At 33.3% G+C, this 13,363-nt stretch overlaps 1 protein-coding gene across 3 annotated transcripts in view; it reads right to left on the reverse strand.

Moving 5' to 3' along the window:
- LRBA (LPS responsive beige-like anchor protein) overlaps positions 1–13,363 on the reverse strand; it is an 808,478-nt gene that overhangs the window by 300,719 nt on the left and 494,396 nt on the right. For all 3 annotated transcript variants that reach the window (XM_081242275.1, XM_081242274.1, XM_081242273.1), the window contains exons 38-39: positions 10,069–10,193; positions 2,006–2,152 (exon numbers count right to left, since the gene is read on the reverse strand). In XM_081242275.1, coding sequence (XP_081098401.1) covers positions 2,006–2,152; positions 10,069–10,193 — 272 coding nt within the window. The remainder of the gene's footprint in view (positions 1–2,005; positions 2,153–10,068; positions 10,194–13,363) is intronic.

The following is a 13,363-nucleotide window of genomic DNA, read 5'->3' on the forward strand; positions in this document are numbered from 1 at the left end:
TGATAAAGATTTTGTGCCAGGTTGACACAAAACCTCTTCCATAACAACTTTACCCCATGAAAGATTGGTAAAAATACTTCTTTTCCAAGCCTGCCTTTCCATTGTTCAATATTGTTCAATGCGTCCAAATCTAGTATTAGTGTAGTTCAGGGACTCTGGGAGTAAACAGCTGGAGGGTGGGTTTCCAAGTGAATGAATTTTTATTGGAATAATCAAATCTCCACAGGGCTTATCAAAAAGACAAATCAGCCTGCTACTGAAAACAATAGATTCACTATAGATAGAAGAGCATAAAGTATATTAGAGCCAAACCTAAAATAAGGACTAAAAATAATAATCATACATATATATATTTATGTAGAGAGAGATGTAGTAAGCTTTTGAAATCCCATGTAAATTCCTCATTGTAAAAATCCTATAGGTGACGAAAACAGCAAGACAAGATGGGCATTTATAGTTCCGAATTAATATAGTGCCTGTAAACATGGTACACCTATTCAGGTAATCAATGGGTGAATAAGTGATTCAAAATTCAGATGAATTGACATTTCTATCGATTGTTAGAAGGGTGTTGGTCCTTAATCTCACATCAATCTTAATGTGTGCCAGCGGGACAATAGGAGGGATGCTCTGCAGAGATCAGAGCAGGTTTTGCCCTCTATTCCCAATGTACAAATACATTGTGTTTGCAGATGGGCAGCAGATAACTACAGAACAGCCATGATTTCCCAAAGCTCATCCCTATAAATGGATGAAATAAGCAGCTATGTGTTCTTTTGCTGTCTCCTTTGCCCTCCGTACATTAGCATGTAATCCTGAGAAGAAATAACATTTTTTCAATCATTCTCAGACATTCAATTACAGGGTAAGCAGACAGCTGCAGGAGCTGGGGCAGCCTAGGTCCTACAGAAGACCCCTGACAATTTCCACTTCATTTCTAACCCACACCACTTTATTAGTGTGGATTACTTCTTAATCCTATTTCCATTGTCAAGATTATATAATTAAACTCCCCTTTCACCTCTATTACTGTATGAATGTATTACCAGTAGCAAGAATAGAAGCAAAATAAAGGAGGAGGAAATGAGTAAATGGATGTGAAGGAAAAGACCAGAGAATAGCAGTGTCCACCTTACTCTCTACTCCTGCCCCAAATCCCTTAACAGTAGGCTCCAATTAATTTTATTTTACTTTACAGAGAGATTTACAGCCATCAAAGAAGATGCCATCATCTGTTTTTGCTTTTCATTATCATTCATTTCATGGTTGCGGATATGTCACTAAATAAAAGATTTTTCATGCCTTTTAAATTATCAATATAGTAGATTATGTAACTTTCATCTATGGAAGATGTAGAATCTTTCAGACTTTCCTCCTTGAGAGACAGAGCCACAGGCATTAAAGAAAAAAAGGCATTTAATGAATGACTAAAATTTCAAGCTAAACAGAATTTTTCCCATAAGGGAAGTAAAACTGAAAATCTGCAGAGCGCAAATCAAACATTGCTACATCAGATAAAATATGTGAATCCTGTGAAAAGCCATAGCATTCTTGGAATGGAGTTTTTGAGAGAGTTAAATGTATCTGCAGCATGTTCCCTAAGACCTGTATATCAAAGCAAATAGCTCATCTACCTCCAAGCTTTATTTACAAAGCAGTTGGCATAATTTTACTTACAGCTCTCATTTTGTAGAGATTAGGTACCTCCCATTAGATGGGTGAAGCAAGTTTGTTTTGTTGTTGCTGTTTTTGTACTTTTTTTCTTTTTCAGTAAAGATTATTCATAAAAGAAAAAGATGAGTAGGGTAAACAGAATAGAAAAATGACACGGAAACTATTGAAGATTGGGAGGAAATGTCTAGAAGAACAAAAACAATCTTCATTTAATGTAATCGTGGGTGTAAAGCTGGTAGTCCTGCTTTTTCAGGCAGAGCTGAAAAAGTAAGTAATTAGATGCGTGTTGGCTCAGAGCTAGCTGAAGTACGTGCACGACCCCTGAATTTACCGGTGAGATTCTCTAAATCTTTCTCGTCCACGGATGACAGAGTATCGTCGTCGCCTTCCAGGAGGATCTCGTTTTCTGAGTTCTGATTTCCTAAAGCCTGACTCTTGATGGACTGTTTTCCTTTAGCAAGAATATCTTCATCTGCAGCTGAAATGAAAAGGAAACAAAGCTGTCCATGAGGTCTGGGAAGAGCACCCTGGCCGAGGGGCAGGGAACCGAGGTAAGGATAGGTGGACCAAGATGGTCAGTTGTTTTTACCCAGAGTCATCCAGGGTGGGGAAAGTGATCAGGATGGCCCACACGCTCCTTCTGACAACCATGATTCCCCAAACCTAGTCTAATGTTACCTTGAACAAGAACCCTAATCCCATTAAATCTGACCCTTGTACTGCTCACTAAGCCTTTTATTTACTTATATTTAGGGCAGAAGAGGGTTCAAAAGCAGCACATTGTTTTGAAATTTGTTAGTAGAAAAAAAAATCAGAACTTAGTTTTGGAAACAGTACCTGCTTAACACTGAAAAACAAGGAATACTGATTTATTCCTGTGAATGATATTATAACGACAAACATTCTGAAATGGTTGGGGTGTGGCTGTGAAGGAGAATGCATAAATCCAGAGCTAAGAGAGATCCACAGCCAGTGAGGATTTAGGCGAGACTCTGCAGCCATCTCTGACACTAGTAAAGCTACAGCAGCTCTCAGCAGCGGCACGTGCCCTTCCTCTTACTCCATCCTGCCTCTTCCCGTCACACTAACCTTGCCCGCATTTCACCCCACCCACAGCCCTACTCCAGCCCTTATACAAATCTCCAAGAGCAAGGCAGTGTGGAAACTAAGTGGAGGCTCACACACTACCTCCTCCATGTGTTTAAACTAAAGGGCTAAGACACCCCGGGGGCAAACATAACAGAAAGCCTGGGATGAGAGGCATCTGGGCAAAGAGCCTCACACCGCCTGAACCGGAGCAGCCTGTGGAGAGCGGCAGCGCCAGACTCAAAGGCACTGTGACAAGGCAGCCGAAGAGAAGGAAGGAGGGAAAGGGTACAGCAAATACAGAGAGTGAAGAAGCAGCTCTGCGGAGCACCTACAGCCACCAACGGAACCACAAAGAGAAGCAGGGGAGCAGCTGAAGGGAGTCAACGCTGAGACTCCAAATTCTGACGTCAAAACCCCATATCCCTCCAAGGTGACTCCCATTGCTTTGAGCAGCTTTCTCCTTAAGAAATACATAAAAGCAGATACTAACTTCTGGACTGGGATTTTTAAAAGCGCATAGGGTCACATAAGGGAAATTTAGACTCCTCATTACACTACTGACATTCCCAGTCTCCAGCTAGGGAAATTCCAGAGGTAAAGCACCTGATCCACCAGGCAACAGCTATTGATATAGAAATAAGATGGCTAGGCTTTTTGCTCCACTGCAGTATCAGCCTAGGCATAAGGCCCCAAACCCAGAAAGGATAAAGCACTCAGTCTGCAGTAACATGACTAATATTCATCTATATAATTTATTCTAAATAGTTAAACTACATGTATCTTACCTAGTTAACTAGACAAATCAAAGCTTCTCTGAGTTTAATAGGTATGGTTATTTGATAATGTTAAAGGTAAAAGTTTATTTTTACCATATTTATCGTACGTTCACCACGTATATCATTTATATGTAATACTTATGGCACTACTTAAAAGAACATACAAGCTTTCTATTAAATAAGAAAGTCACAGGAAGAGGCTTTCTATATTTAGCTTTGAATACCCTCTATGGATGAATAAAATCTTATTTTCCTTCATACCCACATACAGCATAGTATGCTGCACACATATGAAGGTCTCAATAAATACTTGAAAAGAACTAAAAGTATCTAATTGAAATGGCTCTATTTTCTTAAATGCTATAAAGAAATATACCCAAAAAACACTAATTTTTAGGAAAATAGGAGTATGAGTTTTTATATCATTGTTTATATTTCAAGCATTTATATTTCCTTACCTTGAAATCACAAACATTGCTCTTAGCCCAAACAAGATCTTTTTCAATTTACTATCAATTTTACTAAAAATAAATTGGTCACTGAGAAACACGAGAGAAATCACCATCTTCTATAGTTTGTTATAACGTAAATTATAATAAATTAACAGTTGCCAGTCAGATTTTAGTACAAACTCAGTATGCTACATTCTCATTTCCTGGGTTTATAATTCCTTCATCAAAGCAGAAATAATAATAATAATAATAATAATAATAATAATAATATTAAATACACTTATCATGTGCCAAACTATTCAAAGCACTTTACACATTTAACTCATTTAATTCTCATCTACCCTCTGCTAAATTCTCCTTTTCACATGAGCAAACAGGCTCAGAGAGGTTATATAACTTGCTCAAGGCAACACAGCTGGTGATAAGTAGAGTCAGGATTCAAATCCAGTCAGTGTGGCACCAGCATCTGGGCTTCTAACCACTATGCCATAGAAAATGAAAATAACCAATATACAAATATGAATGTATATGTAATTTACTGGTTAGTTTACTAATTCTTATGTTTCTCATAATGCATTTTAAAAAGCTTAAGTCAGGATTATAATAAATAAGTACAGAATAAAAATATATTCATTTCCAAACCTAAATTTGATGAGCATAGGCCAAACACATCAGAAAAAACTAAATTCAACAGCTCGATCATTACTTTCTCTGATTATTGCCATACATGTCCTGAAGTACACCAAGCTTTTTTGAAAGAAAAAAAGAAGGAAAAAACTCTTTAATCTGAAAACATTTACAAAAAATGACAGTAAGAATAGTCAGTGGCAATGCACAATGGTTTAAAATAGCTCAGTAAATAAATTACATTCATTTCAATGACCACTAAAAATAATTTTTTATCCCTTCCAACTGAAATTTTAAAATTTTAAATATGTTCTCATCATGCTGACAACAAATTAAAACACAATAGCTTTTGAATTAAAATTTTATGAAAAAAAATTTAAGTACTATAGGTCTACTGTATGCATACAAACACCACTTTTATTTATTTATTTACTTATTTTTACAAGCTCAGATTCTGGAATTGTTCAACCTCAACTGAAAAAGCTCTTGTCATGGAAAATATGCAGCTTACTGATATTTAGAATGGTTTTCCTGTAATTAACTCCCCCTTGAGGATTTTAAGTTAGCAGCAGTAAAATTACCAACAGTACTCTAATACACACCACATGCGCTGGTGTTCAATTCTCAGTGGTCTAATAGCTTTCTGCTAAAGAACTTCTTTTTTTTTTCAAAATTAGAACAAAACTGTCCCAAGCATAAAATAAAAGATAATTATCGTATTTATATGTGCTGGGAAAAGCATATTTTTAAATTTTGTTTGTCTTATACTCAATCAACCATTAAAACAAGAATCAATTATTTTAATATTTTCTGTGAATATATCCTACACTTGTATAAAAGTTAACTGGATGAAGTCAAAATATACTTTTGGTTCAATTTTAAAGCTTGATTCAGATCTTCTCTGGTTAATGAAATTATTACCAAATATGATAACTGTTTAAATTTTTCATATCACTATCAACAAACTGCCTTCACTAATCTCATATATTATTCAGATTTAATATTTATCCTAACTTAATAACCAAACTGCAATTGTTACATAAAATTGGAGAAATATGTAAAAAATGTTTTCTTTGAAATGTAACTTGTGATTCCCTGAGGCTAAGAGCAATGAGAGGGCTCAGAGAAAAGCTGGTCCTCAAAATGTAAAGTTCAAGTTCTTTAGAGCTAGCTCTGGGCATGAGTTGATTTATCTATGCAACACAGACTAGGTAAGTAAAATTAAAACAGAAAAAAGAACACAGAAAACTGTTCTACCTATGATATATAAATCCCTTTTTAGAAGTCCACTGTGCAAGTGAACTGGAATTATCAATAGCCCGTATTATAGTAAAAAAAAATTGATACATTAAGAATTAGCCACTTTGTTAATTTAAAAAAAAAAGATAACTACTGGGATAACAAAGTGACCTCAACTGTACATAAAATAAATATGAGTGTCCACTTAGTGTGACGTGCAGTACATACCATAACTGTTTATTCTGAACATGACACATAAAGAATACCTTATATACAACTATTGTCCTCAACTAATTCCCCTTTATAGTTTATGCAATTTCCAAGGTCAAGAAAATTTACTCTAGAAAAATTAGTGAAACTACAAAGGATAATTAGGAGAACAAGCCAAGTTCATCTCTTAATGATCATAGGTTTCTCAAAAGTTTTAGATAAAGAACCTAGTGTATTTGATCCTAAGAAGGAAGCAGTAGTATCTGGCATTATTGAAGATATGAGAGAATGACATGATTTAGGATCTTTACATGGTCTGTCATTCCTAGAAAATCAAATGAGTTACTTGTATCATTCCATGTGATTGCAAGATACTTTTAAAACTATGTTAAATACTCCTCATATACTTCTATTAGCATGCACATTCTCTACAAAATAAAAAAGTCTTAAATTCAATAGGATTCTAGTGCTAAACTGCTTTAGCATTTGGAATAAAATCAATCTTTCCACCATTTAAAACATTTTTTACATGGCTTTAATTTGAAAAAAAATTCCCATTATATTTAACAATGAATTTTAGAAGACAGCATAGCACAATGATAAGAAAATCTGACTAGTCATCAGTTAACTTGGGATTTAGCTCTATATCTACCAAGAATTATGTTGGACTTTTGTTTCCTCAGTTTCCTTATCTGTAAAGAATAAAGTTAGACTAGACTTTAGGCTTAGGTTCTTTTCAGATCTAAGATGCTCTGATAATAAATAACTGACAAACTGGTCTCTGTGCATTAGGAGAATGTTACAAATCATTACAACTGATTCCTAATAAATTTTAAAACTACAAAATTGGAGAAAATGCCCTCAAGAATCACATATGCACCTCTGTTTCCTGCTGCTAATTTCCATAAAGGATATTTAATCATAAGAGGAAGTATTAATTTTAATTTAAAAATATGACTCAGTTTCTACAAAGTTAAAGAATTCTCCCATTACAAAATGACTTTTATAAATAACCACTTTGGAGGGTCTCTCTTTGAAAAATTACCTGAAGCTCTTTTCCCCAAGCAAGTTAATGTGAACTTGGGAAGGGCAATTAAATTGTCAGAATTAAAAAATTTGTTTTTAACTAGAAGGTAGCCAGAAGTAGAGTCATGGGGCTGGTATTGATCGCCTGAACAGAGAACATCACTCTTCAGGTATTTACTCTGCCACCCTTACACCAGAGGCTTTCCTTCAAATCAAATCAATCTATAAAATAGACGGCTTGTACTACTAAACTACATAACTAATCTCCAACAGTATTTCTATTTAGGTGTCCTCCTTTGATAATAATAATATAGTTCGTGATGTTTTAAGATTCTGCGTTTTCAAAATGTCCTGTCTCCTGTCCTGATTTGTAAATCAATTACAAATAAAAGTGAGAAGTCATAAAATAGTATGAAACTGACATACTATCCTCAGTAATATCTATTTTAATTATTCAAATTCAACATTGAAGCAGAGTATTCATCCACGATAAATTCTAATTTCACATGCTTTTTGATCACATTCACTGTTTTGTTTTGCATTCTTGATTCTTAATATATTTATTTTTATTAGCTTCCTAATTGTAGTTAAGTTAGGATAAAAAAAAGTTTTACAATTAACACAAAATTAAAATTGAACATCAACTACAAGATACTCTAATTAATAAAACATTAAAAAATTAAGCTCTTCGCCTACCTAATGTATTAGCATAAATTACGCCGACATCAAACAATACCACACTACAATCTGTGTGCTGAGTTCCAAAACTAATAGTTCTTTATTATTAAAATTAAAAGTATATAAAATATGATTAGTTAGAGCTTTTACCTTTTTTCAAAAAATGTTATATTAAATATAACATATCCCTTAATTGGAAGCATCTACTACACATTTAGTTAGTTTTTAAAAATATATTTCAGATTTAAATTTATATTCTTAATCTTTCAGAGTACTTTAAATATTAATCATTATGAAACTAGCATAAAATATTATCAAATAGAATGGAATTACATAAAATGCTAAACTTTACTTCTCTCTCTTAATTTAAAAGTGCATAATAAAACATAGATATCATTAATATTACATTAAACTTTCAATTACTATTTAGAGTAATTACAGTGAAATCTGCTCCTATACAGGATTTTAAGTATTCAATGACAGTAAGCATTGCTAATAAATATCTTTTTTTAAAATCAGACTGTTAGCATTAAAACAGTTGACATGATGTTATTTTAAAAGGTAAAGTTCAACAACAAAATTAAAATTTATTCATTATGAAAAATCCTATAATTTCCCAAAGTTGAATGTACTATTTTTGATTGAAATGATTTTAATAAGCTCTGTATTAAATCTATACAACGAATTTTAAATTCAGTTACTGCTACTTCTTTCAGGATAAAGGACTAACAATTTGCCTATATGCAGTTTTAGAAACCAGGTCCCCCTCTCCAGCTATAAAAGGAAAATTTTTCATAAAACTATTTGTATTGTGATTCATAGACTTCAGAACTCACAACTCAATGTTAAATGACAGTTAATAAGACAGAAAGATACTTATTAAATTTTAAGTGCATATGGTAACATCTTTTTTACTGAAAAGAATAAAACTACATAAAGGTTAATTTTTTTCAATGTAAGGGTCATTAACCAAAGCCAAAAAAACAAAAACAAAATGAAAGAAAAATAAAAATAGATATATAACTCTGAAATGTATAGCACCACGTAAAAAGTACTTGAACCTTAAAAGCAAAAGTGGCCTAATTAATTCTACATCTTATTTCTCCTTCTCCACCTCCTGTAGTTGAAGATGCAGGGCCCTGCAACTATTATTGCTTTTAGATCACTTTGTTATTGACTATTCTCTGTATGATCATTTATTTTAAAGGACTGATGTCACATTTGGTGTTATATCTGATGACATATTGTGGACATTTTCTTCCAGAAATGGCTCTTTAAGGCTGAGTGCAAGAGGTTAAGCTGCCTGACTGAGGCCAAACCTAAGATCACAGACTTGTAATCTAAATGCTTAATATCCTTCTTGAAAGTAATTTAACATTTACTTTGTATACTACATACTATCATTTAACCATAAGCTGCTGCATGTTAAACTAATACCCTGAAAAAGGGAAATTAAAACTATTTCTCATCTTACTAAAACTAACCAATATTTATTTTATAAAATCAAAAACAATTTAATATGGAGAGGTACATTTTCCCCATGATCAATAAATCTTAATTGGCTTTCAAAAATTATAAAACATTATGTGAAACCCTATGATCAAAGAGAGTATATTATCAAATCCAAAGGACTTTTTCAGTTTTTCCAATTTGCTCATCAGGCTTCTACCTAAACTGAATCACAGTGCTATGCATTATATCCAAAAAGGGAAAATGTTTTGTTAAGCTCTGATAACAAAATGATGCAGAACAGGAACATATGAAAAGAATGTCTATTCTCTTTTTCCAGGAGGCGTCTATCACAACCATCTACAAATCAAGGCTCAGAAAGTATCTAAGCACTTGGACATTTATTACCAGCTCTCCCACTTCATCATCTCATGCTAAAATACCATGGTTGAGGGAAAACCATATACACACAACAGAACCTAGAAACGTATTTGGTTTGTAAATGCTGTCTTTCTGATATTCATGGATTTAAGACAGGCATCCTGGATTAATTTACTCAAAGCTGAATGTGTCACTTAAAAGGAGAAATATTTTATCTCCCTACTCTGAAACAAAGGGTCTATGTTAAGTAAGTATTGCATGTGTAACATAATAAATAAATACACTTGACACCATAATTTAATAGGACCCTACACTAACTATAAAAAATTGAACTTCTGTTTCTGGGGTGAATAACTGTGAAATGTGGCACTGGACCATTTTACAGTACCTTGTAGTAATGAAGTTATGCTCTTCATTACCAAGTACTGTACCTGCTGCTATTGGCAAGGAGTGGTTTATACACTGACCATGTTCCACGGCTGTTTTTAGTGTCGCTTCAGGATGTGTCGATCCTAGAGGGTTACGCACAAATCGTCGCCGGCGCCGCAAGTCATCTTCCCAGTAGTCGAGGCGCCAGAACTCACGAGGACGACTACAATGAAACAGAGAAGCCACATATGTTAGCAATTATCAAACAGCGTGGTAGCACTGAATTTCTGCATAAAGCTCTCCTTGTTTGCTCTGCCTTTTTTTTCCTCCCATTCCTCTTAATTCTCCCTCCACCTCACACTCCCCTTTCTGCAATCTTTAACTTAGGTATGTCCTTGAAAATAACAATATCACCTTCCAGTCTAAGGAACTCCTTTTCCTTTTTCTTGGAAGGTGAAATGAGCACTAAATACATCATTTTGAAATGAATTGCTGACAGTGTGATCAGTTTCCCCACACTCTAGTGGCATGTGCTCTGATTTCAGCCTCATTTCAGCCTCAGCAGGGCACCTTTCTCTGTGGCTGCATTTATAAACCAGAATAGGGAGAAGGCTATTATAAATATGGTATAGCATTACCTATATTAATCAAAGTCTGTCCCCCTGCATTTTTCTTCCTAATTTGTGCCTTTTTGCACAAGGTCAGTAAATCATACCGTGAATTCTTGGTCCAGAAAGTGTTAACTTTAATGAATATCTCAGTTACATGGTTATGCATGTGATAATAAAATATTACTCTGTTTAGATGTGCAGGAATTTAATTAAAATAATCTCTTAAAATATTCATTACATTTAGCCCCTGAGGCTTAGAACAACACAAGAAAATGCATTTCTTTTCCATTTACTGTTTTTAAATAAACCATTCCTATAGAGTGAAACAGCAATCTATATTCAAGCAAATCAGACTGGATTTCTGTTTTATGTAGTCTGTTTTTATATTTAATTAAAAACTACATGCTATATGATATGTAATAATTGCTATATCAAAAGCATACTTTTAGAAATGTATTTTTAAAGGGTTCACACAATTCAAGTTCTACTATATTTTCCCCAACTATGTAGATCTTTTACATGGCAATATATAAATGTCAACTTTCTCTCGTATTAACTAATCGTGATCTAGCATGTTGTAAAATATTTTCCTTAAAAAAATCTCCGCAGAATGTATTTATTCACTAAAGGTACACAACACGAAAACCTCTAAGTTTCAATAATGAAATTTAAAAATTCATAATCAAAACTTCTGCAAAAAATGACTAATGCAAAATAAAATCTCACTTGTATTTCATGAGCTAATAAAATTGTACCTGTCAGCTTTGACAAATTAGTAGCCTTGACCAATTGATAGTCCCAAAATACCTACATAAAAGTTACCCATATTTTGATGTTTTAAAGATGCTACCTTTAAAAATTCAAAATGGATTTGTAAATAAGTCCTTCAGTAATTAAAAATTATCTCAGATTAATAAAAGCATAGATAACAAATAGTGCATTATTTAAAGAAGATATTTTTTAAAAACAATAGGAATCATATGCTCTTTTCTGAGAATGCTGGGGAGACAAGGGAATAGCAAAGATTTCCTTTGTTGACTTTGATCATGCATAAAGAGGAAGAAATATAAAGTAATCTAAATGGCATACAAAAAAGTGTAAGAATTGCAGTCCTTGAGAAGAAAAATTAAAAAGCTCTTTTATTCTTCTTTGTTTGCTGTCCACATTTTAAATGAAAATTAGTATTATGATTTCTTTTAAATTAAATAAGAAATACATACAGAAGATACATATAAGCAAAAGAAAACAGTTGTTTGAACTCAATTAATAATATAAAATTCTCCTTAGGTGAGTGGGGAAAAGGCGGTACACAGATGGTTATGTGTATGGCTTTGATAGTCATGAAGCTTGGATAGGCACTTCATCATTCTGCCTACCTACATTTATCTGTTAAAATTATTATCAAATATCAGCCAGGATGCAGTCGTGAATCACAGGCTGCTCCTCGTCTTCAGGGGAATGATACAATGAAGGTCTATTCATCAGTGCGGCAATCGGCACAAGTAATTAGTTCCCTAGACTGAGATCTCCTACAAAGCCTATTTCAGTCAGCACCACAAACATACGACGGTGTAAAGCTAATAAAAGCTGCTCAAATTTGTTAACCTTTTCTGCCATCAATCCTTCTAATATTCTATGCTTCAGTATTATGCAAAGGTGGTAAATTATTAATTTTTCATTCATCCATCCTTCTGAATTCTGAGTCAAATTAAGTGATGTCATTCTTCTTGATAACAACTAAAATTATAAGAGATGTTAAGCTGCTATTATAAAATTATTACTAAATTAGGTAACAATAGTTTCTAGTATAATGCTCGAGAGTGAAGTCAAATCTGATGGTTATTAAAGAATGTGTATAATAATTTTTGTCATACAGTAGAAAAACCAGAGGAATTAGAAAATCAGTCACAAATTTGCCAGAAACTCAAAGACAATATCTATGAGAATAATAATCAAAATTAGGAGGAAACAGAACTGTAATATTTATTTTTGTGCTCTTTGACACTAACAAATAATGGTCACAATGGTGACATTTGGCTGAAACAAAAGCACTGATACATTAGAAAGTGAGAAATTGTTCACATAGTAGAAAAAAATTTGAGGTAAGTTTTACTTACCCTAATTATGTACTTCTGTCTTCAAATTTAAATGTTCTAACCAAAATATTAAAAAGATACCATCCAAATAATCTATACATCACCATGATAATCTTTACACCCCCCCAAAACTACATCTCAGACTATCTTCTCATGACATGTAGTCTACCTTCTGTTACAACAACTTAAAATAGTCTCAAGACAAAGCAAAATCACTCATTTCAGATCACAGATCTAGAATGGATTACAAAAATCAACTAGAGAAAACAACAATTTCAATACACTTTTGAAAGTCTCTCCAGGTGATGTAGAATACAAACCGTCAAGGAATTTACTCAAAATGGAAGAGTTATTAACCTTATTTGAAAAAAATAGCATTTATCATCCAATTTCATATGGTTAGAGTGACACATGTTCTTTGAAAAAAAAGGCATACTCATTTTTTTCAGACGAAGATAATTACTAGCATGTTTAAAGTCATTTACATAGAAAGAGACTAGAACCTAAAAATTCACTGTTTTCTCCCAACTCTGCTCCTTCCGACAACATACAGTCTCAGTATAAAGCTCCATCACCAAGAAGATGAGTCACAATTTGTAAACAGTATTGGAAAGGGGAGTGTGTAGGTTTCAATCATCAACTTACTATAAGTTTTGATTATTCACATAAAGATTTCACTCTTATTT

This window comes from Mesoplodon bidens (genome assembly GCF_964165515.1).
Source record: "Mesoplodon bidens genome assembly, chromosome: 1".
Lineage (NCBI taxonomy): Eukaryota > Metazoa > Chordata > Mammalia > Artiodactyla > Ziphiidae > Mesoplodon > Mesoplodon bidens.